Source organism: Drosophila hydei, unplaced genomic scaffold, assembly GCF_003285905.1.
Source record: "Drosophila hydei strain 15085-1641.00,03,60 unplaced genomic scaffold, DhydRS2 tig00000001-arrow-pilon, whole genome shotgun sequence".
NCBI lineage: Eukaryota > Metazoa > Arthropoda > Insecta > Diptera > Drosophilidae > Drosophila > Drosophila hydei.
The window spans coordinates 3,323,595-3,351,578 of record NW_022045643.1 but is presented as its reverse complement, the minus strand read 5'-3'; the positions used below and the strand labels follow the sequence as shown (position 1 = coordinate 3,351,578).

General features: G+C 40.4%; 1 protein-coding gene across 1 annotated transcript; it reads left to right on the top strand.

Moving 5' to 3' along the window:
• Window positions 1-36: 36 nt before the first annotated feature.
• On the top strand, window positions 37-27,716 carry LOC111595661. Its single transcript, XM_023309484.2, has 3 exons — window positions 37-1,436; window positions 27,197-27,512; window positions 27,567-27,716. The coding sequence occupies exons 1-3, from the start codon at window positions 37-39 to the stop codon at window positions 27,714-27,716; spliced, it is 1,866 nt and encodes a 621-aa protein (XP_023165252.2).
• The last annotated feature ends 268 nt before the right edge of the window (window positions 27,717-27,984 follow it).

Below are 27,984 nucleotides of genomic sequence, written 5' to 3'. Positions count from 1 at the left end.
GAAATGTGACACGCGCTGGCCAACAACTTAAGCAACATGCGGCATGTGCGACTGCTTCTGTTGCTGCAGCAGGCAACGGATCATGAGTTGCTTGAAGTGGCTCAGACTGCACAGCGGCACCTATTTCCACATGTGGTACTACTGCTGGACACAGGCAAAGCCTATCGACTGCAGCCGTATGAAGAGAAGCATTGGCAACTGCTGCAGTCGAACAGCAGCCCGATCTTCACCAGCAAATATAACTACCATCAACTCACGGCTCGCAGTCTACCCGATCAACTGTTGCCGCAATCTCTGTCTTACACGGATCGGAAGACAGGCAGAAGGCGGCTGACTGGCTATATGCCCATGATGTTAATGGAGTTTGCACGCGTCTACAACATATCGCTGCAGTGGGAGGAGCAGCCGAAAACTGACCAAAAGATATCCATGATTCTGTTGCGTAACATGACTCTGAATGGAACTCTCGACATGCCTATGACACTCTGCGGCTACGAATTGTCCACCGCAAAGGGCATCTTTACCTATCCCTTCGAAATTTCCGAGTGGTTCATCATAGTGCCCTGTGCCCAGGAGATAGCTACGGCCAAGGTCTACCCAATGGTGATCAGTCGCAACATGATGGTAGTGCTCCTGGCGAGCTACTACATCTTCGCGCTGCTGGATACTTGCTTTGGCTGGCTGTTGTTGCAGCAGCAAGTTGATTGGACGAACCTATTCTTCAATGAGCGCATGATCTCAGGCTTAATTGGACAGCCGTGCCGGCTTAAAGCCCATGCCATGAACAGCTCTCGTCTGGCTCATGCTCAGCTCTTTCTGTTGGGCCTTATACTAAGCACGCTCGTCACCGCCCACTTGAAGACGCTGTTAACTATGCGGCCCATGGAACGAATGATCACCAATTTCGTGGAACTGCGCGACTCTGATCTCGATATTCACTTCACCGAGGACGAGCATTTCTATGTGAATATGATGTCGAAATTGAGCCCTCTCCAAGTTGTTAGATCAAAGATCATATTTCTGGAAGCGAAGGAATTCGAACTGATGCGCAAGAGACTCAGCAAATCGAAGGCATTTTCTATGACAGACAACGTGTGGGAGTTTTATAAGAAGCAACAGCAACTATTCAAACGGCCTGTGCTATGCTTTCATCCCGATCTCGTATTTCGCTCCAAAATACTCGCTTCTATGCCATTGCAGCCGAACTCCATCTATGCCGAGCCACTGCATCAGTTCATGATTCGAGTCAAGGACACGGGCCTGTTGATGTACTGGAAGGAACAATCGCGTCGAGACTTTATCGCGTTGGGTGAAATCAATCGCAAAGATCCATATCCGTATGAGTCCTTTCATGACTTCAAGGTGAATGACTTGTTCTACGTCTGGTTGGGCTGGGCATCAGCCTTATTCGTGGCATTTGTCATCTTCTTGTGCGAGTTAGTTATTAATCACTTGAATACAAAATTATTAAATATATAAGTTAAATACTATTTAAGGATATTTGGATAGAGATGCATAACTATTTCAATTAATATATATCTAAAATACGAACAATATCAGTAATAGTATTAATAATGATCCACTCTGATAAATAATCATAGCCTCTAAATTTGTAGCTTATGTAAGCAAATAGCCCTTAGCTGTTGGCTGACGTGGGGTGTCCACTTCACAGTCGATAAAGTTGACATAAATCAGACATTTTTCAAATGGGGATTGGATTGAAAGTGGCAACTGATACCGTTACGCCTGCCGTTGACAAGGTTTCAATGTTGTCGAAACGTTTCGTTGCTTTAGTTTTTGTTTTTGTTTTTTTTTTTTTGCAGAGCCAGGCAGGCAGCCCGATAGACAGGCAGCCAGGCTTTCAGCCCAGCATCCAGATAATTGACGTATCGCTTTATCTTTGAAAATGTTGATGTGGACGGACAGGAAAAGTTGGTTGGATTTGCTGGTTATTGCAATTTAACGCGTGTTTTATGGCATCAGCGTTAGCAAAGAAGACAGAGAGTGAGGAACAGGAAGGGAGACAGAGCCCCATAGCTGTTGTCACTGATGGCAAATCGATGAGCCAATTGGCACTTTAAGCGCATTCTGTTGTGCTCCAGGCCCAAAGGGAAATTCAATTTCATATGCCCTGCAGTAGAGTGCAGCCATTGTCAACGCACACACTAAAGGTTTGTTGCCAGCAAATTGAATTAAACACAGCCCACGGCCCTAAGCGACGACAGAAACCTATTAGGTCAATTTTTCCTCTTCATTTATCGATTTGCATGAAGTATGCTGAACTATTTCACTTATTTATTAACTCTGCTTTTACTTTACAGAAAACTCGAATTTAAATTAATCATTTCCCATTAGTTAAACGTTTTTCAGCGCACAGTCATTAAAAGTTCATCATACGAATCATACGAACTTATGCTCAACCTTCTTTGTTGATTTATTTCATAAATATTGTGCAGTAATAGCTTTCTTCAATTTTGTTGTACGTATGTAAATCAGTTTCATTTACTCTGCATTATGTAAAATATGGGTATTGATAATAGCTTTCCAGTCGTTGTTGGTGGCTAGCTTAAGCTGAAATTTATAGTGGCCACGTGGCAGTGGGGCAAACTTCATATACTCCTCTTTGAATATCATGTTGCGCACAATTATGGCATTCTAAAATGAATTAAAAGCAATAAAATCGGTAGCTTTCAAACATAATAACTTACTTCATATGGACACGTGTGATTCAAGTTCGAGTCATTATGCATTAAATCCATAAATATTTTTTCAAATGACATTTTCTTAATCGGTTTCGCCATAAAGCTGCATAAATCGAACGTTGAATTAACAATAAATGGACGATATCCATTAAATTTTCGCCACAGACTCATATTTATCTGCAAAATGTTACTTATTGATATACAGATTAATCATTATATTAAATATATGTAAGCTCAAACACCGAACCTTTATGTTGTCCACAGGTCCTTTATTCAGTCTCCCATATATGTTCAAGCCAACGATACCACGTCCAAGTATTTTGAGATCACATTGCTCGAATGTAACGTAAGATGGATCCAACATTTTACACTCAATATTTGTGAACCGGGACACATCGGCAGATAAAGCAGCCGTGGCCAATAGAAGGGTTGCGAAAGGGAGCCACATTATACCACAGGTGGCGAATCGAAATATCAACTATTTAAATGAGCCCAGCTATATAAAGGTAACTTGAAATATAAAAAACAGATAATTGAAGATTAACTATATTCGGACGTGCGTGAAAATACCCTAAGTCCAGCTTTACAATATAAACTCGTAGCCAAAACATTTACTCAACATAACAGAAAACAAACTTTTCGTCCCCATTAAGTTCTTCCGAATTGTCAAGCCTTCAAGGCTATATAATTATAATTATATTGAGAAAATGAAGCTAGAAGAGTTCATAGACAGAAAGACATGCATGTTTTGTGACCAATATACTCTATTCATTTACTTAAACTATTTCAAACTAAAAATAACTCGAATATCATCGATCAGCGAGTATAGTCGTCAATGGGTATAAAAAAGATTCAATGAAATCGTTTGACTGGAAAGATTGTTACGCCGATGATTGAAATAATTTACGGAAATGTTTCCAGCACCATAAATGAAAACACCATCAATGTTTAATTAAAAGTTAACGCAGAGTTTAGCATTTTAACAGCTGATTTACTACTATATTATGTGACACTGAAATTTGAGCTTGCGTCTTGAGAGACAAATGAATTATAAATTGTAAACACATTTTAACTTAAAGAAAGTGCTCCTCAAGAGAAAGATTCGAAATTCCGAAACTAAAAATCAATTCAAAACTTTGAAAAACCCAAGTTTAGATTATATTGAATATTCACTAAATCCAGTTCGTCTTCATGGTAACCCGAGAAGTTAATGATCACCTATTTGGGCTGATAGTGTCTCAATCTCTTATAAGTTCCAAGAATATGGAGTTGGTAGATACGAACAGATGAATAGAGATTGTTGGAATTGATTAGGATTCCTCTCTTGAAGTAGATCTATCAATTTTATTACATATAACAAAAATTCATTTTTTCCTGAAATCCCATTTGCAAAGGAAAAAAGCAAACTTTTTATTCAATTTTTTGTACATTTTAGCAGATTAAAGTCGGATTTTAAGTTATAATTATTTTCATTGAATGTTCATATTTATTTCGCACACCTTAGGAACGTATTTACAGTGCATTATGTACAAAATGTGCATTGATAATAGTTTTCCCTTCGTTATTGGTGCCTGCCATAATCTGAAATTTATAGTGTCCGAACAGCACTGGAGCTAACTTAATATACTCCCCTTTGAACACCATATTGCGCACAATTATTTCGTCCTAAAATGAAGTCAAGCTTAAAAGGTAGATAGTAGCGTACAATGGATCCAGCATCTTGCACTCGATATTTGTAAACCGGGCACATCCCCAGTTAGAGTAGCCGTGACCAATATAACAAGTGCGAATGGAAGCCACATTGTCCGACAGGTTGCGAAGCGTAGTTGAGACTAAATCAAACAGAGCAATACATTGCATTTATATTCGAATTGAACAATATAATAAAAATATATAAAAAACATGGCAAGCCAAGCAAAATAAAGTAATTACCGACTTTTAATAAAGTAATTCTCTCTAAATAAATAGATGAACGCCGTCTAAGTAGTGTTTAGACGCACGACAATTTATACTTTGTCACTTCTCAATTTGCTTTTTATTCGTTGAAAGCAGATTAAGTAATCTTAGTTGTAATATTGCTTGTCAATATTCAATATATATATCTACCACCTATATGTTTATATGTCTTGTATATGAAATGTTTGAAAAATGATAATATATTAAAGTTGTATTTACACATTAAAGTTAGCGTCAAAATATAAATTAACACAAGCAGAGCCTAATGTTGATATTTATTTGTGTCATTCGAGTGAAAAGATATAGATTCGCTTAATGCAAATTCAACGTTTTATTAAAAGCTAATTAGAAAAAGTTATTGTTATTGTTATTGACAGTAATATGCCTATAATGCTGGCATAAATAAATTTCCATGAAATCAGAATTTGCAGGTAGAGAATATTAGAGAATATAATTGGCAAGGCTTTAAAGAATTTGCAATACTCAAAACATGGCTAAATATACTTACTTAGGTATTTACTCACCTCAAAATCTAGTTATTAACACTTTTGAGTGTTTCCCAGGTAAACAAAAATGCGAGGCTTATATTTATGAATTTGAAATCTTTCATTTATTTATTTACTCATTTGCAAATAAAAAGTGTGCATTGACAATAGTTTTCCACTCCTTGTCGGTTGCTGCCATAATCTGAAATTTATACTGGCCAGTTGGCAGCGGTAAAAACTTCAGGTACTCTGTCTTGAATATCAGGTCTTTTACAATTATAGCCTCCTAAAAAAAATATATACGCTATCAATAAAATTGTATTTTCTTGCATATTCTGACTTACTTCATATGGACAAGAGTGATTTAAATTCGAATTTTTAGCGACAAAGTCCAAAAATATTTTTTCATACGACAATTGCTTATTAGACTTTCTCATAAAGTTACAAAAATCAAAGGTCGTATTAAAAATAAACGGACGGTACCCATTAAACATGCGCCAGAGGCTGATATTAACCTAAATTTTTAACGGTTAGCTAGATCCAAAATTAATAATATCAGCATACCTTAGCATTGTTAAAGGGTCCTTGGTTCAGTCTCGCGAAAACACTCAACCCAATCACACCCCGACCAAGTACCTTAAGTTCACATTGCTCGTAGGTGGCATACGCTTGATCCAACATCTCACACTCTATGTTTGTAAAGCGGGTCACATCGACACACAGAGCAGTTGTGACCCAAGAGAGGATTACCAATCGAAACCACATTGTTCAACTAACTGCATGGAACGGCCAATTTCAACAAAAATAAAAACAATCAGAAACATTTTTTGGTAGAGCACTTACTTGAAGCGATAGTGCGTGGAAATACCCTAAGTTCAGCTATGCAATATAAATGTTACATCTGTCAGCTTGGATACTTCATATGTGTGCTCATGGTCAAAAGAAAAATAACAAAGGTTTTGACTCATCGAATGTCATGACTAAATCGAATCCACTTTTCCTGATAATCAAGATATATTCTTATTTTTTTTTTATTATTATTATTTATTATTTATTTATTATTATTTAGCGGGAGTAACATCTGTCTGCTATATAAATTAGCACATTTTTAGTATACCCTTTATGGTAAAACACTGGGTATGACTTATGTAATGAACATTTTAATGATACCCTCTCGACTATTCGACAAACAAATCATTTGATTGGAAAGATTGTTACGGCTTTTGTTGTCTGTCTAAGCTGGATTCAAATGACAAGATCAAAAATTGAGCTCTTTATTATGAATATCTTCTTTTTAATTTACATTTTCTTCAGTCTTCAATTTGGCTGTTTGAACGCTAAATTGAGTTCAAGAAATTTTTGTTGCCTACTTTTCTGCGCACTTAGAATTTAAAGTTAGTTTTTGATTCGCTATTGTAGATAATTGTTAAATGGAATGTAAAAATCATGATGAGCAGAGGTCGTTATTAAAATCCAATTTTCAATCAAATAATTCAGCTATTTTTTCCTTTCATTATGACACAGGCATTACGACAGGCACAGCTAATGGGCAATAATTAAAAACAGTCTCTAAAGATATAATGTATGAGGCCATACTACGCAAAATATGCTGTTGATGAGCTAAAATAAAATGCGCTGTCAACCATGCATGTGGACGATACACTTTGTGGTCGGTTGTAGCGCTAATTAAACTTGTTGCCCTGCTAATTGGGTCACTATATAAACCAGAAATCATTTTCTGCGGTCACTCTTGCCGCTTCACAAATATTCATTAACAATTCAAAGTCGAAGGCTTCAGTAATTTTTTATTATATGAAAATAAAATTAATCAATAGTAATTATCCCCCTTTTAATTCTTCTGTGTGTGAAAAGTGAGCATTAATAATGGTTTTCCAAGCCTGAGCATTAGATACTATGATTCTAAATTTATACTCGCCAGATGGCAATGGAAGGAACCGGAGATGCTCTTCTTGGAATATCAGGTTTTTTACAATTATTTCACGCTGCAACATTAACCAAATAAATACAATTGAAACCTTTTAAACATATTTACTTACCTCATAGGGACAGGAGTGGTTTATATTCGAATCTTTTATGACCATATCCATCAGTATTTTTTCATACGACAATTGCTTATTCGGTCTAGCCATAAATTTACAAAAATCGAAACTCGTATTGAAAATATACGGACGATACCCACTAAACTTGCGCCAAAGAGCAAGATTGACCTGCAATCATAGAGGTTAGCTGGTTCCAAAATGATCCCTTTCTACATACCTTCATACCTTAGTATTGTTGTAGATTCCTTTGTTCAGTCTCGCATAAACACTCAACCCAATCACAGCACGACCAAGTACCTTAAGTTCACACTGCTCGTAGCTGAGGTTCAGTGGATTCAACGATTCGCATTCTATGTTTGTGAACCGAGTCACGCCAGCAGAGAGAATTTCTGTCAGCAGAAATAAGAATATAAATGGAAGCCACATCGCCCGACTGAATAGAACAGACTAATTTAAAATTTAAAATTTGTAGCACATATAAAGCTCGATGAAATATAACTCTCTAATCGGAAGTGCGAGAAAATACCCTATATTGAATTCTAAATGCATTAACAAAGGGTACAGCAATCTATCTAATTTCATTTCATATCTCATTTCATTATTCATCTGAATAAGCCAAACTGCTAATTTGCGGCTGCCACGCCCTAATACGTTATCAACTATGTATGTGGGCCACGCCATTTGTGGCCTCTATTGCGCTAATTAAACTCATTACACAAGTGGAAAATAGGCTAAATATTCTGTGCTTCATTGAGTTTACAAATCAAGGTTGAAAGCTCTAAAAGAAATGTATGTATGTGATTGCTGAAAGCCAATCAAAGGAACCTTATGTATTCCTCTTAAAATAATCAATAATTCATTCCACTCTAGATTTAATTTAAATCAGGCGACAAATGCTAGATTCTATCACTTCACAGCTCATTTGCATATCTTTAGTATACCCTTCTTAAACATTAATGGGTATAGACTGAACATTTTATAATGCAAATCGAAGATTTTATCAGGAATCCATTTTCGGAGTTGATCGACTGAAATGCTTATTATTATGCGAAATTGTACCAACACAATTGGTCATCAAGCTTTAATGCGAGCATTATCATAACTTTGAAGTTGTCATTTGTCCTAAGTAACTGAGCATTTCTATGAAAGCTGACCAGTCTCCAAGAAAGTCTTCATTAATAACAGAATGATTTGGAACTTGCCAACAAGTTACTGAATATATTCAATATATATTTATTGATTACATTTGTGCTATTTATTCAATGTTCAGTAAGTAAAAAATGGGTATTGACAATTGTTTTCCACCCGTTGTTGGTAGCTGCCATAAGCTGAAACTTGAAGTGGCCTGGGGGTAATGGGAGAAACTTGATATAGTCCTCCTCGAATACCAAGTTTTTCAATATAATTACATTCTGGAATTAATACATGTTAATAAAGTTCAAAAACTTTTCAAAATAATAACTTACTTCGTACGGGCAAGAGTGATTCAAATTCGAGTTTTTAAATACGATATCCATAAGCATTTTTTCGTATGACAATGTTTTATGTGTCTTCGACATGAACTTACAAAAGTCAAAGGTGGAATTGATGAGGAAAGGATGATAGCCATTAAATTTCCGCCATAGACTAATATTCACCTTAAATATGTAAAGTTAGACATTTTTTATATAGGCTCCAGCAACGAACCTTTGCATTTTTGAAGCCACCTGTCTTCAGCACCGCTCTTATATTCATGCCAACGATACCACGACCAAGCATTTTGAGTTCACATTGCTCGTAGATGGCAAAGGATGGATCGAGCATCTTGCATTCCAAATTTGTGAACCGTGATTCATTGACGGTAATTACCTCTGTTGCCAGAACGAGAAGCAACAACGGAAACAACATTTTCCTACACTTTCCAAAACACAACTATGCCCAAAAAAGCAAATTCCGTAAAATTAAAGCCAGAAATCGCTATTCGTAAGTGTTCGACGGAAAGATACCCTAACCGCGTTTCTCCATAACTAAACAAATTATTGCAAATATTTACTTTATCTGTGTGGGCAATAGGAGGCCTCAGGGACCATAAGCATGGGCACATACCCAGTTTAATCTGCAGAGTATTTAAATAAGTTTTTAATGATGTTGATGATTAGAAAGATTGTTACGCTTCTGGCTAGCGTAGTTTGACTAATATTCTACACATGGCTTAAAAGTAATCTGATTTGTTTTCTATATGTATAATCAAATCATAGACACTTCCTTAACTACGTTTGTACATATATTCCATATTGAAACGTGCGCCAACTTGAAAACTCAAAACATAATTATAAATTTTGTAACTGTAATAAAATAAGGATATCATCTGATATATGATGTGTCAGCCGAAGCTCATGGCAAAAAACTGTGGAAGGATCAAGTTGGTTAAGTTGGAAACTTAAAAGAAAAAGAAATTTCATAGTGTGTTGCAGTTGTAGCCACAAGCTGAACAAGGTGAAAGTTAAATACCAAAACTTTTTGCATCGCAAATCAGGAGTAAAGTTGTACGCTCTGAAAGGCAACTAGGCGTGGCAGTTGTTGATTCGTGGATTCATTAATTTGCATATTTTCAATGCAAATGGCGTTGGTCAACGGCATAACATAAATTATGCAGCAACAGTTTCATTTCGGAATATTAGGGATCTCGTTGGGCGACCAGCAAATTAATTTTTGTGTAATTAGTCGCAAGAATTTTCAGATGACATAATTTGGCGCCCAGTTTGTCATTTGCATAAATTTTAAAGTAACTTTAAACACGAACAAAAAGGTCCTGTGGCAAAACAGAAAACTGAAAGAAAAAAAATAAAACAAATGTTGTGCTGCGATAATTATGACTGAGATTGAGCGCCGAAAACTTTGCCGACAGCCAAGCGAACATAATGAGTGAGAGCTGAAAATAAGCTTAGGAAAAACACCTTTGCAAAAGCGCTGCAGAGCGGCCATGTATTAGGCAGAATATCTGAAACTCAATCAACAACTTCGTCTAAGCTTGGCAAAACTTGTTGTTGCCAGCTGCTGTGTGATTGTAAGGGGTTATATTTGTGTGTGGGTGTGTATGTGAGTGCACATCCGGTGTATATCCAGGCAACTTAGTTGCCATTATTAGCAAGTTTTCGTTATGCAAATGAGTGTTGAACAGCAACAGAAACAAAGCACATAACAGAATGAATGAATACCCCACTCGGTAGAACTTTGCATACCATAAAGAGTTATTCACTAACCAAAGGTATTTCAATTTGAGCATGAGCTGTGTGAAGAGAACAAAAATTGCAGTTAGCTTGTGGATTGAGCTGCTTTAGGGTTCCAAATCATGAGCAGCCTTTGGTCAGCATTTGTTTTCTACTTTCGCCATGGCCATAGATCTTATCTCATTGAAAATGCAAACCTAAATGAAATTGATGAATGTTTAAGTGACAAGCGACAGTTTGCCATTCCAGTTGCCATTGTTGCCTTTGACATGCGAACAAACGGTTGTGTGTGTGCGTGGAGGGGAGGCCAGAACCAAATGCAACTCAATCTCAATCAATTTGACGGCCAAGAGCCAATCTGAATACCCGAGAGATTTTGGTTGTGCTTGGCTTTCATAACTTGCCGCAATTACATTGCCCCTGAAACCCCACTCGCTGTGACCTTTAAAGCAGCCCATTGATTTGGAACCATTGGATTCACGCTCATACACAGTCCGGTCCAATGGCTTGTCATAAATCAATCCAAGCGAAATTTTAGCCATAGCATTAAAAGCATTACAAAAGGCGCAATTTTTTCTGAGCCGCGTATGCTGTCATGTCTTTGTCATGTTGAACAAAGGCAGTTGCCAGTTGCCAGTTGCCAGCTGGAATGGAGGCAGCGACCATGTTACGTATACGCCCCCGTAGGCATGCATGCAAAGGACATCAAGGCAAATGAATGAATGCCAAACCCAAGGCAATCTATTGTCTGCTTCTATATAATGCGTCTGTGTGTGTGTACTAGGTGTATGTGTGTGTGCTTGTGTGGATGCTTAGCACAGTTTCTGTGTCTATTTTCTCTTTGCATGTTCACTTTAAGCATTTGCTTGGCATTTGATTGTTTTGCTTGTGCTTAGCTACGCCCTACAAAATCCCTATACTTGCCCAAATACCTAAATATATCTATAATCCTCATTTATATGCATTTGCCCAGCGGCCATCTCGAGTATATAACATTTGTATACATTTGTATATTATATATGTATGTATTTCTATGCATATCAGAATAGCTAACGTCGTGCTCGAAGCAATTGTCGCAAGTTTAAGCTGTTGTTCATGGCTCTTTAAGAACTGCTCTTAAGTTTGCCATGATATTACGTTCCACATGTGGCATGCAACACGTACCACAGAGAGCTGCAACCGCAACAGCCCCCCAAAAGCAGCTTCATTTCGGTTTCGTTCAGAAAACTAGTTTGACAGCTTAGCTCCCAGTTGAGATGCAATTGATACGAGAATCAAAGCAACAAGAACGCGCCTGAATTGGCCAAAGTTCATTGCCACGAGTTTTGTACGAGCCACGAACAAACAGCATAATGAAAGTGAAGATGCAAATAGTTGCTGAACAGGTCTCGATTTTCGATATACGTGTAGTTGACATAGTTCCCCAACAAACTCTATAGAGGCAACAATAAAAACCAAACTATTTTTCTCTATTCAAATAAAGCGCAATCGTGCTAACTAATGAAATATGAAAGAGACAGAGATAAAAAGAGATGTATACATAAATTTTATTGATATATATGGCGTCAAATAGTTGCTGCAATCGCAAAAGCGCATCGGAGAAATAAAGCATTGCAACATTGACATTTGGAAATGCTTTCAATTCACATGAGCGAACATCAATAACACATTTTCAGCTAAGCGAACGAGACACCCAAACTAGGGATTTTGCCCGTGCAGGCATCGGAAAATTATAATGGATATTAAACATGTATACGTGTAAATATGTATCTGTGTCTATGTCTATGTCTGTGTATGCGTGCATGCAAAATGGCAAAAGTTTTTGTTCACAGTTGAAACGGCAAAAATGAACAGAAATTTCAATTTAATTTTTGATTTTGCTGCTAAGCTAATGACTGTTTCAATTATGAATAGCGCTTTTGTAGATTGTATAAATATTTTCTATTTAGCCTAATGAGCATAAATAAAAGCATGAATTATGGGAAAAAGCATTTACTGAGTTTTGAAAATTAAATGGTTTAGATTAAAATCAAATTTATAAAAAGTTTTTAAACCAAATGCAAAAAGAAAAAGCAATTAGCGATGAATGAATATGAATAATGAATAATGAATAATGAATAATGAATAATGAATAATGAATAATGAATAATGAATAATGAATAATAAATATTGAATAATGAATAATGAATAATGAATAATGAATAATGAATAATGAATAATGAATAATGAATAATGCCTACTGCCTCCTGCCTCATGCCTCCTGACTCCTGCCTCCTGCATACTGCCTCCTGCCTCCTGCCTCCTGCCTCCTGCCTCCTGCCTCCTGCCTCCTGCCTCCTGCCTCCTGCCTCCTGCCTCCTGCCTCCTGCCTCCTGCCTCCTGCCTCCTGCCTCCTGCCTCCTGCCTCCTGCCTCCTGCCTCCTGCCTCCTGCCTCCTGCCTCCTGCCTCCTGCCTCCTGCCTCCTGCCTCCTGCCTCCTGCCTCCTGCCTCCTGCCTCCTGCCTCCTGCCTCCTGCCTCCTGCCTCCTGCCTCCTGCCTCCTGCCTCCTGCCTCCTGCCTCCTGCCTCCTGCCTCCTGCCTCCTGCCTCCTGCCTCCTGCCTCCTGCCTCCTGCCTCCTGCCTCCTGCCTCCTGCCTCCTGCCTCCTGCCTCCTGCCTCCTGCCTCCTGCCTCCTGCCTCCTGCCTCCTGCCTCCTGCCTCCTGCCTCCTGCCTCCTGCCTCCTGCCTCCTGCCTCCTGCCTCCTGCCTCCTGCCTCCTGCCTCCTGCCTCCTGCCTCCTGCCTCCTGCCTCCTGCCTCCTGCCTCCTGCCTCCTGCCTCCTGCCTCCTGCCTCCTGTCTCCTGCCTTCTCCTCCGTCCTCTTTCCTCTCCCCCTTCCTCCTCCCTCGTGCCCCTCTCGTCCTCCTCCTTCCCCTCCTGCCCCTTCCCCTGCCCCTGCTCCTTCCCCTCCCCTTCTCTTTCCTCTCTTTTCCGTCTTCTTCCTTCCCCTTCTTCCCGCGCCCCTGCCCCTCTTCTCCGGCTGCTTTCATTCGTATGTCTCTCTTTTTCCCCTGTCTCTATGTTCCGTTTTCCGCACTGGTTTTCGTTTCCGTAGCTTGCACAACATTAACCGCATCATTACGTTTGCATTCATTGCACAACGTGACATTTCAATTGGCCCAAGTCGGGTCGAAAGTGTGCGCCAAGACTACATAAATCCGCTGCGGATGGCTGGTAACCGCTCCCCTAAGTACAATGGCGCACTCACACGCACACACACATGCAGCCACACAGAGATCTACACCCACATACGGTCGTAAGTCAGCCAAATGCACTGGGCACGTACAACAAAAACTCCGCCGTAAAATGTTGGCAAACTAGCGACGAGGGCAACGCTAAAAAGTGTAAGAAAATCAGCAACTAAATGGTTGGCGGTGTGAAAGGAGCGAAAGCAGACAGAGGGCCATGCACATTTTGCTACTTAAAGCCACAAAAGCCACACACGCACACACACAGGAACACACACACAATGCGACGGCGTCTTTATCACCGCCATTGTTGTTAATTTTGCAAGGCTGGCTGGCAGCTTTACGCCGGAAACGGAAACTAGCGGCACTTGGCTGTCGCGGCAACGTCGCGGCTAATGTGTCGGTCTGTGTACATGTGTGCGTGCGTGCTCGCATGTGTGTGTGCGACATTTACAGTTGAATTATGAGCGCACATAAATAAAATGTCGTTTGGAATGGCAGCGACAAAATGGCTGCTAAAATTTCCGTTGCTCACAGCACGGGAAATTACCTGAACTGCGTCGTTCACACGAAATTGAGCCCGCAAAATGTGAAGACGCACACATTGACAGAAGAGCTATAATAATATGCTGGCAGCATCGCAGAATATTATAACAGTTAAGAGCCCAACGAACTCAATCAAAATGCTGAGCCATTTAAAGCTGCCAAAGTCAGTTGGCAACAGAGTCAAAATCAAAGTCGAAAAAATGTAAATGGGAAACGTTGCTTAACCCCGCCACATGAAATGCTTTGCAGCTACCTATTAAATATTTACATTTGTTTGTCAGTTTTAAGTGTTTCGCCATCCGATGATGTATTCAATTTGATTTTAATCCCATTTTCCATGGCCCTGTGCAGGTTCAGGTTCAGGCTCAGGTTCAGGCTCAGGCTATACAATATTTATACGCACTCATGACATGCATATTTAAAATATCTCTGAGAGACCTTTTTGAATTGATTTTTTGCCAAATTTGTTGTTTGATTTGAATAACAGGAAACGATGCCACATAGCAAAGTCAGGACTAGAGAGTGACTGTCTGATAAAATATGCAAGTCGACTTTTAAGCAAAAGCCACAAAGCCAACTTGAATCTTATTTGAATTGCAATTTCTAGAACTCAAGAGCAACTAACTTACTATTCATCTGCTCGAAATGTTTCCATGTTGCTGCGGCAGCTGAGCTGGGGTAAAATTTAGAAAGAAGTTGAGGGCAGCCGAAGCCACTGCAGAAGCAGCCAACTGCAATATTTATTTATTTGTTTCTTGCTTTGCTATTTTCAATTTACGTTTACAATAATTCAGCAAACGTGGAAATGGACAGCTATAAATTCGACTGGGCAAACACGCAATGCAACAAAACAAAAACAGAAACGAAAACGAAAATGAAAACACAAACGTATTGTTGCCCAGAGAACAGAACGATTTATATGGCAACAAACGATTTACTTTCACGACGTATAAATACGAATTCGTATAAAACAAAACGAAATAAGCAGTAAATGTGCTCTAGTCGGGAGTGCACGACTATGAAATATCCTGAACTTGGCTTATTCTTTACTTCGAGCTGGTAGAAGTTTGGCATCATTAAATCGGTTTTAGTTGATCGAAATCATTTCATTTATTGGCTTCACTGATTCCTTTTGAAAAAGAAAATAAATATAAACTTTAGTCATTTTTAAAATACTTATTTTTGCTTAAATTTTCAAACATAAAAAGTCATTATTAACCTATTGAATTTATCATAAAGAAAGATTCTGATTCTAAGAGGATAAAATCACATAAACAATCATAACTTTATTTATAACCAATCTGGTTTTCATGTTCAGCAAATTTCCCTTTATGTTTTACATTTCTATGATTATTGACTGACTACAAAATGAATTGACTGACTGAAGAACTGTTGTCATGGTTGGTCATCATATAGAGTTAATAAAAAACTATATTAAACGTGAACCCTATTAGCATATACTCCCACTTCAATTTGCATGATCTGAAGAAGAACGTATTTTAATGCAGAGGGTAAGGGTATAAATTTACAAAGTATAAAATGTACAATTTTTATTTCTCTGCTGGACACAGTCTGGGCAATTTATGTTATGCCTTGCTCAACTCGAAAACATAAAATGTACCGTGAGTCGAGCGAGGAGCGAGCAGGGAGGCTGCTCTTCCGGTTTTGGGGTCAGTGTAAAACAAATGCCGACAAGTGCAATTAAGTATAAAAGGTGGCCAGAGGAGTGAAGTGTGGCCAAATGGTTGTAATGCCAGTAAATGGCGATGTGAGTGCGGTCAGTAGTTGCTTCAGTTTCGTTTGCCAGCTGCCAGGCCGGGACTGAAACGAGTGTGTTTGGGTGGGCGTGAGGGCGTGGCAGTGGACAGACCTTGTCCGTGTAAAGCATGAGTCACGCGACATTTTTTCAACTGGCGCAACTTCAATTTGTTCGCTCGCAACACAATTGGCTATTGACATTTACCATGAAATTTATGATTTTTATGGCAGCGGTGAATCAAGTAGAAGATATTAACGCAAGTAAATGGCAATGAATGAACAGCAGTGGCAGTGGCTTATGGAAAGTATATGCTAAGAGCGTAATAAATAAAGTTAAATTTCGATAGAGAACAAGGAAGATGGGATTCAGCTGTAAGTGTCAAGGCAGAGACAGAGTTCGCAGCTTAAATCAAAACGCCATCAATCTCTCTAGAATAAGAATAGCTGGCCAGAGTTCTATTAACTACTTGCTCTTACTCTTTCTTCTTTTATATTTCTACAACACACAAGTGCTTAGCGTAAATCCCAACAATTAAGCCTTACTGCTGCCATCTTTTAGTGTTTGCCCCTCATTAAACTAAACTCTTTTATGTCAGCAGCTCATTGCAGGGCTCTGCTTTATAGACTCGCGCAGCTCATATCAAACTGTTGCCGCACAATACTTAAATTTTAGCATGCATAAAAGTTTGCCAAGGCCTTTAATGAATTTATGTCATTGGCAGTTCAGGCATCGCAGGCATCGCTAGTCAGGGAGTTAGGGAATCTGGAGTAACCCAATCGTAATGCGTTTGCCTCAAACCAGATACAAACCCACAAGCTGACAAGTTTTGTGTCTGACATTAAATTAATTTGTTGCCTACAACTTTGGACGCTCAAATAGTGCCCCTGAGTGGCAATCGAGGGGCTCTTTCATTTTGATAGTGGTAGCAAATGCAGTGCTGGCAAAAACTTGTTAAAGATGAAAATAACAAGAAAAGTTTTAAATCATTCGCAGTGCCAACAGCAACAACAACAACAGCAACAACAGCAACAGCGAGGCCGAAGTTATGGCCAAGTAAGAAACAAAAACGCAACGAAAGGATGTTAGCTAGGGTTGTAGATTTTTCCTCTCACTCTCTCTCTCGCTCTGTATCTGTCTCTCTCTCTACGTGTATAGGGTTATTTGGCTTGTATAGGCAGCGCCTGACAGCACAACAAAGAACAAAAAGAAATAGTAGAAGAGGAAGACTTTCATGGCAGTTACGTTCGCTGCGTGGATTGTCAAGGCTGTGTTATGGCAGCCTCCAGACAAGCTTTACATTTTCCCCACACAGCTGTATTACGTTGCGCATACGGCAAAAGTAAAAGGAGTATATGCGAATTGAGCTGAGATATAAAAGTTGATATAATACATATATAGTTAGACAAAGGTTTCCTCCTGCTACACAAGCTTGCTTTTAGAATGGTGCTAGAGTATTACTCAGTCGATTAAGCCCACCCGAACTGAGCTAAGCTTAAACGTTGGCCGTAATAAACAACATTTTAGGAAGTTTGCTTTGGGACTTTTTTTGTGGCACTCACGCTCCATTAAACAACTCGAAGCACACATATGCGAAAATATGCGTTGCAGCTATTTGCGAATCATTTGCTGCCAATCCACTGCCCACTCAACCACTCTCACTCCCGCCCTCGTCACGCTTCCGCTCTTGCTGTGCTGTGGAACAACTTCATTAAGCGCTCGGGCTCGCTGCAGTCGAGTAAACCAATTACGTATCCGGTTCCGGTACTAACAAAATGTGATTAGAGTGCAGCTGCGAGCAGACCAAATACAGTTACAGTTAGAGCGCTCTATTTGTCCCATCTCCATCTGACTCTCTCTCTGGCTCTTTCGCCATGGCTCTTTGACCAGTCCGAAACATAAACCGTTTTACGAGCAAATTTTATAAGCAACAAACGGGGCTTGTTAAACGATTTAAGCAGCGTCCGGCAGTTGGTCTGTGGCAAAAAGGACTCGTCTCGTCTGCCTTGGCTATATATATATATGCTGTGACATGCACTTAAATCAATTTACGTCCGAGTGCAGAGTTCGTAAAGTTGCCACATTTCGAGGCAGTTGCACCAAAAGACCGCTGCGCTGTCGTGCCAAACTCTTAAATCGTGCGCGTCGACATCAAAATGCCGTTGCTGTATTGCTGCTGCTGCTGCTGCTGCTGATGCTGCTGCAGCACTAAATTAAATTTACCCCATAACAGAGTACAAACATGCAACATGCCCCAAACTGCAGCTGTGTGCTAAACTTTGCATCTTTTTCGTGACACTCACCATATTTCTCACTCTCTGCGCTGGCCAGCAGCTTGTCTGCTGCTTGCCTATAAGATATAAAAGTACTGAAGTGGGAACACAGCTCGAAGATACCCTATACTATTTTGCAGATACTTCTCACTTTCCATTGATCCCAGTCCCAGTCAGTCAGCTTATCACTTAAACATTGTCAGTCACAACCCACCCAGTCGGCTGAATTACAGGGTATCTGTCAACTTTGTTGTTATTGCATTTGCCTGTTAGTTTGCACACATAAGTAGACTACATTATTTTCAGTGCCTTCTGCTGGCAGCTGTCCCATTCTGTGTGCTCAGCTCTGCTGTGCTTTGGGTCAGCTGCATGCAAGTAATGAATATTACCCAGCTTCCTCAACATTGGCCGCATTGTTTGTGTGCTAGCTGGAATCTCAGTCTATTCTCGTATCCTGCACAGCCCGTACGCTGTCCGCATTCTTCACACTTCCTGCCCATAGATGTCACACGTCTTGCCATTGCCTGCAGCTGGCAAAAAATTTCTAGTCTTGCTTTGGTGTCTGCCATAGCAGTGCAGCAGCCATGTCCATGCGCATGTCCTTGTCAATGCATGTCCTTTCACTTGCCTTTCACACGTTCTACACATGTTGGGCCCGCATCCTGCATTGCACTTTTAATTATGGTTGGAAATTTCAATTCATTTCTGTTTGCTGCACAGATTTGCCCAATCAGCTGCGTGTGCGTATGTTGATTTATGCATATCCTTGAGGCTGTATTTGGCTACTGCTCTTCCCAGGCACTCGTCAATTAAATTGGCGTTAATCTAATCAGCCGAATGCGTACGTCCATTTACGACCGATTAGTGCCATTGTTTTTGAGATAGACGAGAGAGAGAGGGGGGTGGGAGAGCGCGTACGCAACATGCACACAGCTGATTAATTACTTGGCTAACACCTCAGCTGACGCCCCGGCACGCCCCACAGCTGGACGGCAGCTCGCTTCGCCTGTCATGCGCATATTACGCATACGCACCGTTGCACACTTTGGTCCAAAAGATTGATGACAGCCAGCTATGGGGCAGTTCGCTGCGTTTTGATTGATGCTGCCAGCTCGCAGCTGCGTTCGCTGCTAGTTTTCAACTCTTCCATCAAGCCGGCGCCCGTCTCAAGTCTAATCATGTCCAGTTCCTGTTCTTTTTGTTTATTTTGGGTTTTTAATTTTCTCATGCGATCACAATTGGTGTCATAGACACAGCCACGCCGGCACGTAGCTAACCTGCGCGCCCGCTCCTCTCACTTGTCTCGTTAGTTGCGCCCGCATTTCGTATGCAGCGCACGTTGCGGGAATTTTGATGCCAGCCGCCTGCTGCCATGTTGCCTTGAGGCGTTCTTCTGGCATTTGTCGCAACTATTTTAGACAACAGACGGGCGCCTTGTTGGCGCGTAGATAGCTATACGCAAATGCTATGCCAGTCTAATGCGCTTAAAGCTGTCAAATTTCGCGCGCAGCCAGGCTATTTAATTAGAGCAATTGCCAGAGTGAAAGAGAGAGAGAGAGAGAGAGTGGGAGAAAGTGCGCGCGCTTTAATGTGCCTGGCAGCTGGCAGCAAAGGACTCTAAAGCACCAGCAGCAGTTCTTGCTCTCATGTGTATGCCAGTCACGCGGTGTCTTTCAAACTTGGCATTAAATTTCAAATGAAAATGCTGCTGTCTGCATTGCGATACTTACAACACACATACACGCGCACCCAGCCGACTTTACTGTAAAGAAAAAATCAGCGCCCGACAACATTTGTCCACATCACGTATACGCCACGTTGTAACACACTCACACACACACAGCCTTCTACTATGTGTGCACGCAGAGCATAGTTGGAAGAAAAAACTAGTCAATTTGATATCCGAGTGCAATTGTCAGTTTTTCAGTTTGTCAGTTGCGACTTAAAGTTGCTTTGAGCCGTGTGCTTTAACAATATTACGTATACGCCTGGGGCTGCGCATAAGAGAAAAATAAACATCAAACGCACACAAATTGATATAAATACAGCAAATTCATGCATAAATCTCTTTAAAGTAATCAGCTACGACAGCTCCCAGCAAAGAAAAACACAAAACTCTCAAGTCGCATAAAGCGAACTTTGAACAGGACTCGAACTACGTGAATAACGCAACATATGCACGCAGGATAATAACCTAATACGAAGCGCCTGCCACAGTAGCTGTCAAAATAAATACAATAAGAGGCGATGCCAACAGCCACCGAAAAGTGCCCCAACCACGACGAATCCTCATCATCATCGTCGTCAGCGTTCAGGCAGCTGCTAAAATGTTTGTCAAGGTGCAAATTCAATAAAAATAAAAAAAAGTTGAGAAAACGTTGCCGGCGCCCTCAACGCCAGGCAGCTACCTGAGCTGTAGCTGTAGCTTGAGCTTTGGCATTTGCTGTCGAAACAAAGTCAACAAACTTCGACGACCTTATCGAGTCGTTGTCACGCCCCTGCCATCGATGGGCGAGTCATTTAGTTTCGACAGTAAAAAATTATTAAAATTTGGCCTTTGGGTGACATCAAAATAAAACACCAAAGAACGCTAAATCATGATTGATAGAAGACAAGATACTCTTCATTTTATAGATGAAGATGTAAATATTACTAGAGCAGCGTACTATATAACTAAGTTAAATATGAGATTATTTAGTATATAGTACAGTAAGTACGACTTAGTTTCTTAACTTATAGACTAGCTGATCGCATACTCCCGCATATGTCCCGCTATCTATACCCTAGATACATAACAAATCTACCATCGCTAGGGTATTATTAAAAGTTTAACGCATTTCTTTCTTTCAGTTCAGTGGCAAAAAGTTTTCATTGCTTGGACAATATTATGACAATAATACGCACACACAATGAAACAACCACACACACACGCACTGCAAACAAATAGCCAAAGTTGTGGTAGCAACAGCAGAAGAAGAAGAAGATGAAGCAGAAGCAGAAATAGAAGACCCAACAGTGTAGGAAGTGACTGTAAAAGGAGGAGACACAAGTTTTATCTTTACGCTTGGACTGCGCTTGCGGCATCCCAAGTCGAAAACAAAGCCGAGGCAACAAAGTAAATTCCACGGCAATGAAGTGTAAAAATAACAAAAGCTGTTTCGTCCCGGCTCTGCTGCTGTTCCCACTCTCGGACCTCACCTGGTGCTGCGTCTGCTAGTTGGAATTTAATTTCACAACAATGGCTCGTGCTGGCAGCTCTACCCTCCTGTGCCTGCTCCAGCTCCTGTTACTGCTGCTGCTCCTGCTCTGTTGACCAAAAACTTTTGGTTTACATATTTCCGTTTTTAAAGCCATTTCACAAAGTTGGCTACGCTTTCGTTCTGGGCATGTCCTTGGCTTTGCCATTTAACGCACATTAAGTCGGAATGTGTCCTGTGCTGCTGCCACTGCTGCTGCTGTTGCCAACTTCCACTTCTCAGTTGCCCGTTGCCAGTTTCCAGTTCCTTTGGCGGGCATATCTTAGGGCCGTTTCGACTTTTTATTGAGTCGCCGCGTGACTTCTGTGCGCGTCCTTTCTTTTTTTGCTGCTCTCTCTCTCTCTCGCTCTCTGTAGATTTTTTCTTTTCTTTTTGTTGCTATTTGTTTAACTCTCTGTTTGCACTAATTAGAGGTCCTTCGTGTGTGTGGCAATTAAATTCCTTGCAATTTGCACGTGCCTCTTTAAATGCAATTAAATTCGTTTAATTAGTTTTAACGTCGGCCATTTCGCACTTGAATTTGTCGCCTAATGGGAATTTTAATGCGTTACGCAGCCTGCACAATTCGAATTGGCTTCGCCACTCCAATGAAATTTCTGCCTTTTGCATGCCCTGCAAGGTAGTAGGGATTGGGTTGGGTAATGTTAATAACTCTCGACTTAATTAACAGCCAGTTAACGATAACTGTAGGCTCTTGATCTCGATCGACAAATATGTAATTTTGTTTTCAAAGTTCAAAGCTCAGGCTAATAATCAAATAGTTAAACCTACTCAAAGCTACTCTTTAAAGCATACATTTCTCTACAGTAAGGGGTATCATAATATTCGGGAACAGATTTCAATGTCTATCGATAAACATTTAATGATAAGTATCGGAGCGCAGATACTTCAAAACTCAACTTCATTGAAAGTTGATGATACTCAAAAACCAAAAACCTTAAATCAAATTTAAGTTCTAGTCGATAAATCGATACTAACCTTTAATCGATAATTAGTAAAGGCCCATTAGTCGAATATCGCTTCAGCTGCCATACAAGATGCAGATTTGTCATTCAAGGGATAGCTTCGAACTGTTCTGTTTGCGGTTCTAATGGCCCACTTACTTGAGGCAGCTCTCAACTGAAATATGTATACGCCCCCGGAGCAGCGGAAAAATCGAATCAATTTCTAATGTGCTTTTACTTTATTGTGACTGCTGCTGCACAACATTTGCCACTGGCCACTTGCCACGCCCCACAACTGTGAACTAAACGCCAGCAAAGTCCTACAGTAAGCCCTCCCTAATATGCCCCAAACACACCAATGCCTCTGCCCCTGCCCCTGCCCCTGGCAATGCCAATGCTTCAATACGTTTCTAGTGTCTGTCATGTTTGTTTGCTTGTGTCAAGTACATCATATGCTTGTTATATAAATAGAAACACATCACTGCCATATGTATATATGTATGTGTATATGTATATAAATTGGCAACATTTGCCTGTCTCAAGTGTCCTATGTCACTCTTCCCCTCTCTCTCTGTGTGTCTCTCTCTCTGTTGTCTCCACAAAAAAATGTGTAGCACGCTCTACCCTCGACCATAGGCAGCTGCTTATTAATTTCGTTTTTCATATTAAATATAGTTATGTTTAATTAGTTTTTATGTTTATTACATTTTATTGTGCAAATAGAAATATTTTTGGCATATGTTTCAGCATTGCTAATCAACAACACGTACACATTAAAGCGAAGCGAGAGAAACTAACTCAATTAACATGCTTCTCCAAGCACTCACACACACGCGCAGACTTTGCCTCTAAGTGCTTGTTCACATCTAAGAGAAGCACGACTGACTATGAGCTACCCTACACACATACGAAGAGACATGCATTGGTCACAGCTAATTTTATAGTTGAGTTAAGATCGATAAATGTTGAAGCACTCACAGACACATGAAATAAGAGATGTTTTTAGTTTCTGCCCGCTGTCCAGTAGCCGTAGCTAGTTGGACCTGACAACCGAATAATTGTTTACGCAGCAGCAGGCAGCAGCCAGCTCGCCCCCAGCAAACACAAAAATGAGGCAAAGGCCAAAGGACACGGCATGTTGCACGAATGAACGAGTGGACGGCAGGCAGGCAGGCAGGCCGGTATATTCAAGTGCTACAGAGCATAACAATGGTGCTTTGGAGTGGCAGCACCACTAGCAAACAAATTAATATAGCTAACAGGCTGCAGGAGGCGGGGCACAAAGAAAAAAAAAACAAAACTTTATTTATTTGGCCAACAATCAGAGGGCCCAATGAAGCTGTGCTTAGGCTGGCCGGACATGCTTACACTTATAAATATTTATGCGCTGCTCTGCAACATTCTAATCCAATCAGCATCAGGCATATGCAAACAACAACTAACAACAATCATCGAAGGGAGAAAAAAGCGTCGAAAAACATATTTGCCAAGTCAAAAATTGCAGTTATCCTTGCTGCCGCAGAGCTCCCCCTGTGTCTGCCCTGCAACTATTCACTCAACTGCAATGAATTCGATTTTATGTCTGAGTGCACTGCTCCTGCATGCCACGCCCCTCTCCCCGTCGACACCCCTAAGCAAAACTGAATATGTAAAGCGCTTGAAAGCATTTGCTTGATGCCAAAAATCGAGCGCGAAAATTGTTTAGTGACTTTTGACAACAAAAAAAAAAAGAAACTAGAAAAACTGAAAATAAAAAAATTAAGTTTGATTGAAATTGCTCAAAATGCGTGACTAGCAGCTACCCTGCACTAGGGGAAGTTGAGGTAGAACAAAGTGCTGACATCATTAAAGTTTAACAACAAAGCACAAAAGTTCGGCTATTTATAGCTTATACCTTCTATAAAGTTTATATCCATTTACTGTTAACAACTGTTGACCTACATTGTTGTACCCTTTTAGGCACTTAAATTTCATGTAGGGTATATAAAAAGCTGTCCCAAGGCACTTGTCGATGTTATGCCAAAAGCAATATGGCACAGTATCCGGTTTATGTGGACACCAGACAGACGGACAGACAGAGAGAGGGACAGACGAACGGATAGCACAACCAAAATAAAATGGCTATGGTCAGACATAATGCTGGCCGGCCAGACCAATGCATACCACTTGCCACATGCTGGACGTCTTTCAATAAACGAAATTGCTTGTAGGCCTTGCCACACACACATACACACACACCCTTGGTTGGCCATGACCTTAGGCACATTTTCACACGCGCTCAGCTTGACAAAAGGCCATGGACAACAGAAGACAGTAGAGGAAAGTGGCATAGCTGGCAGACTAGCAGATGCGCTGTAGACTAGTAAATATCCATTGTAAAGACCTTGCTCATTGCAGCCAGTCTAAGGGCAGGCCTATTTAAATCTGCCCCAGAAAGAAGCAACATTTTTGTTAGCCATTTCGCTGGGCCTTTGTGGACACAGTTAAAAAGCACTATAAGCAGGACCTGGCCCACACATAAACTACCATCAAATAGAGCACATAAACGAACACGTACATAACTTCATCAAGTTGGGCCCATAAAAGCGAGCCGTGGCAAGGACGCAGCGCTTAGGCCAGTGCCAAGAAAATTCACGCACACACACACATACACACACATGACAATGAAAGAAGAAAATCCATTATTACATTTTTCACGCCAATAAAAACAAATACAAAACGTCAGCTTGAAGAGCAACACGCAACGCTGAGCAACTCTTAAGTTGTTCTTGCTACTGCTGTTGCTGCCTGCCTTGGGTTACTTTTGGCAATTTCCTCTTGTTGCCTCTGGTCACTCACGAAAATTACTAAAATTGTATTTCCGTTTCCGGTTGAAGCGCCGCCAAAGCTGTCGCCAGGCATTTGCTTGCGCCTGTTATTTATTTCAGCATGTCAACGCGCCCCAGCCATGTGGCCTTGGGGCAGAATGACAAAAAAATAAAGGGACACTACTATTTGGTAGCATAATTTATGGCACGTCACGCATACGACACGTTGCACACATGCTACCCAAGGCGAAAACTAAAAGAGAAAAAAAGACGAATGATGACAGCGATAAGTTTTTGCTGCCACATGGCCTCGATGCCTTTACCTTTGCCTCTCCTTTCAGCCTGCGCCAATTTAAATTGCCTCAATTAACAAGACGCCAGCCAAAGGCCAAGAGAATCAGTTAAGAGCCAATCAACTTTGATGGCGCTTACGGCCGGCCCATCCGGATTAATAATTATGGCCAAAAACTGACAGGCGGCTGTCCCAAATGGCAAAAGTTTGCCAAGAGTTGCAAGCTGCCACAGGTAAACATGGAGCTTGTCAGAATCATGAATATCGTGATTTTTATGTACATTATGAATATTTAAGTTTTCGGCGTCGACTGACGAGCTTTAACGAGCGCGAGCGGCTAAACTTATAATTTGACTAATTAAAAGTTTTTGCTCGTTTCAAGCGCTTGGCAGCGGCAAGTGCAAGAGCTGCCACGTGCTACTTGCCACTTGCCAGCTGCCACATACCGCACGCCACTTGCCACTAAGTGATATAAGGCAACGAAACAATTGCCGCAGGGTGGCAATAAAACTAATCGAGCTGCAATGCATCAGTTGTTGTTTGCACCACATGTGGCAAATAGCTGTCTGCCACACACACACACAGACACATATTGTGCAGCACTTCACAACTTTGCTTGCGGTCAGCAAAATTGACTTTAGCTCTGAGTCAAAATGTAAACTTGAGATATATTATTTATTGCAAAACTTTGCGTACAACGAGCAAACAAAGAGCAAAAGGGACGACAGCAGCAACTGAGCCACCAATATCCATTTAACGCTTTGCATAATTAAACTAAATACCAAATTGTACGAAATATACAAACACTTAGCAATCGATATCGCTATTTACGTTCGCTGATCGAAAACAAACTTTTGCCTTACTGTGCGTATGCTTAATATTTTGTTATATTATATTATATTACATAGAAACTATGCTGTTTCAAATAAGAATCATATAGAGAATTCCAAAAATATCTCATCTATTTTATATTATCTCTAAAAACAGGATATGAAAGCAGATGTAGAAATGCATTTAGTTAATCGTCGTTGCCCAGTTTACTGAGATAGGTCAGCAGATAGATAGATCTGGACTGTTATCGCCTTACATTCAAAATTCATAATTTTATAGCTCAGCCTAACTCTGTTTCAGAATTAGTTTCTAATCGCATTCGTGCACCGAAAGCATAACGAGCCTGTGCGAAGGGCCTAAGTAGCCATCTCGCTCTCCCTCAGAAACATCGGAGACTACGTTTAGCAGCAGCTATCTTTGTCTCTCAAGCCACAAAGGTAGCAGTCATCGAATTTTTACAACTCTAAACAAGCTCTCATATATATATATATATATATATATATATTTATTTACTTTCAGCAAACTCGCAGATTCGCGGATTTTGAAAGTGAAGCTATTGAACCAAAACGAAATGTGAAATGAAACGTAAATGTGAATATTATATATATTATCTGAGCTGCCGATAAGCAGGCAGACAAATTTGTATACATATATACATATACCCCATATATCAAATCAAATGCTCCCAAATAAAGTTGAACATTTGTTAAGTGTTTTTTAATAGCGCTCGCTTGTGACTAACGAAAACAAAATAATTCTGTTGATTAGTTCAGCATTAGCTCTCAGTCTGTCCACAATATGCGTGATATAAACTTTTTGCTATTTTTTATTTATGTGACCGTACGGTGCAGTCACTTCAAGCTGAACAATGTGGAGTGCCGCTGTTACGACACCGCCTACTGTGAGTTCCAGCAGTGTGAGCTGACGATGCGGCGCCGGGGCGTGGCTGCCTTTAGCATGCACGCGGTGCTGCATCAGAGGCCTGTGGACAATATTTTCATCAACCTGGAGCTGTTCAAGAAATCGAATGGCTATCGCTCCTTTCTGCTAAATCAGAGTCTCGACTTCTGCTACTACATGCGCAATCCCAAGGCCTACATATTCTTTCACTCGTTCCACAAGACCTTCGCGTCTGTCTCCAACTTCAATCACACGTGTCCCTATGATGTGAGTACGTTTACCTTAACTAATTATTATGTTAATCATTGTTATGCTCGACAGCACGATATCATAATTAAACGATTTATTTATGAGCGGGGCTCCTTGATTGACCTACCCTTACCAAATGGAGACTATATGATATACATAAAACTCTCGGTTTCCAAAGCTTGGCGAGCGGAACTTAAAATTTTCGTCACACGATCTGATTAACATTAAACTAAGCTTATCTAACAGTCAATTAAGATTATTAAAACTATATTTGTGTAGAATTATGTGATTAAAAGCAACCCCATTTGGCTGCAAATATAGAATGGTTTGTTGCACTTATTTGATTGATGGCTGTCAACTCATGACAACAGCAAATATTAATTATATATCTCTCTCTTTTCCTCTCTCTCTCACATTTTCTCTCCATTCATTTTTCAAGTCTCTCTCTCTCTCTCTCTCTCTCTATTTTACTCCCTTTATTTTGCAACTA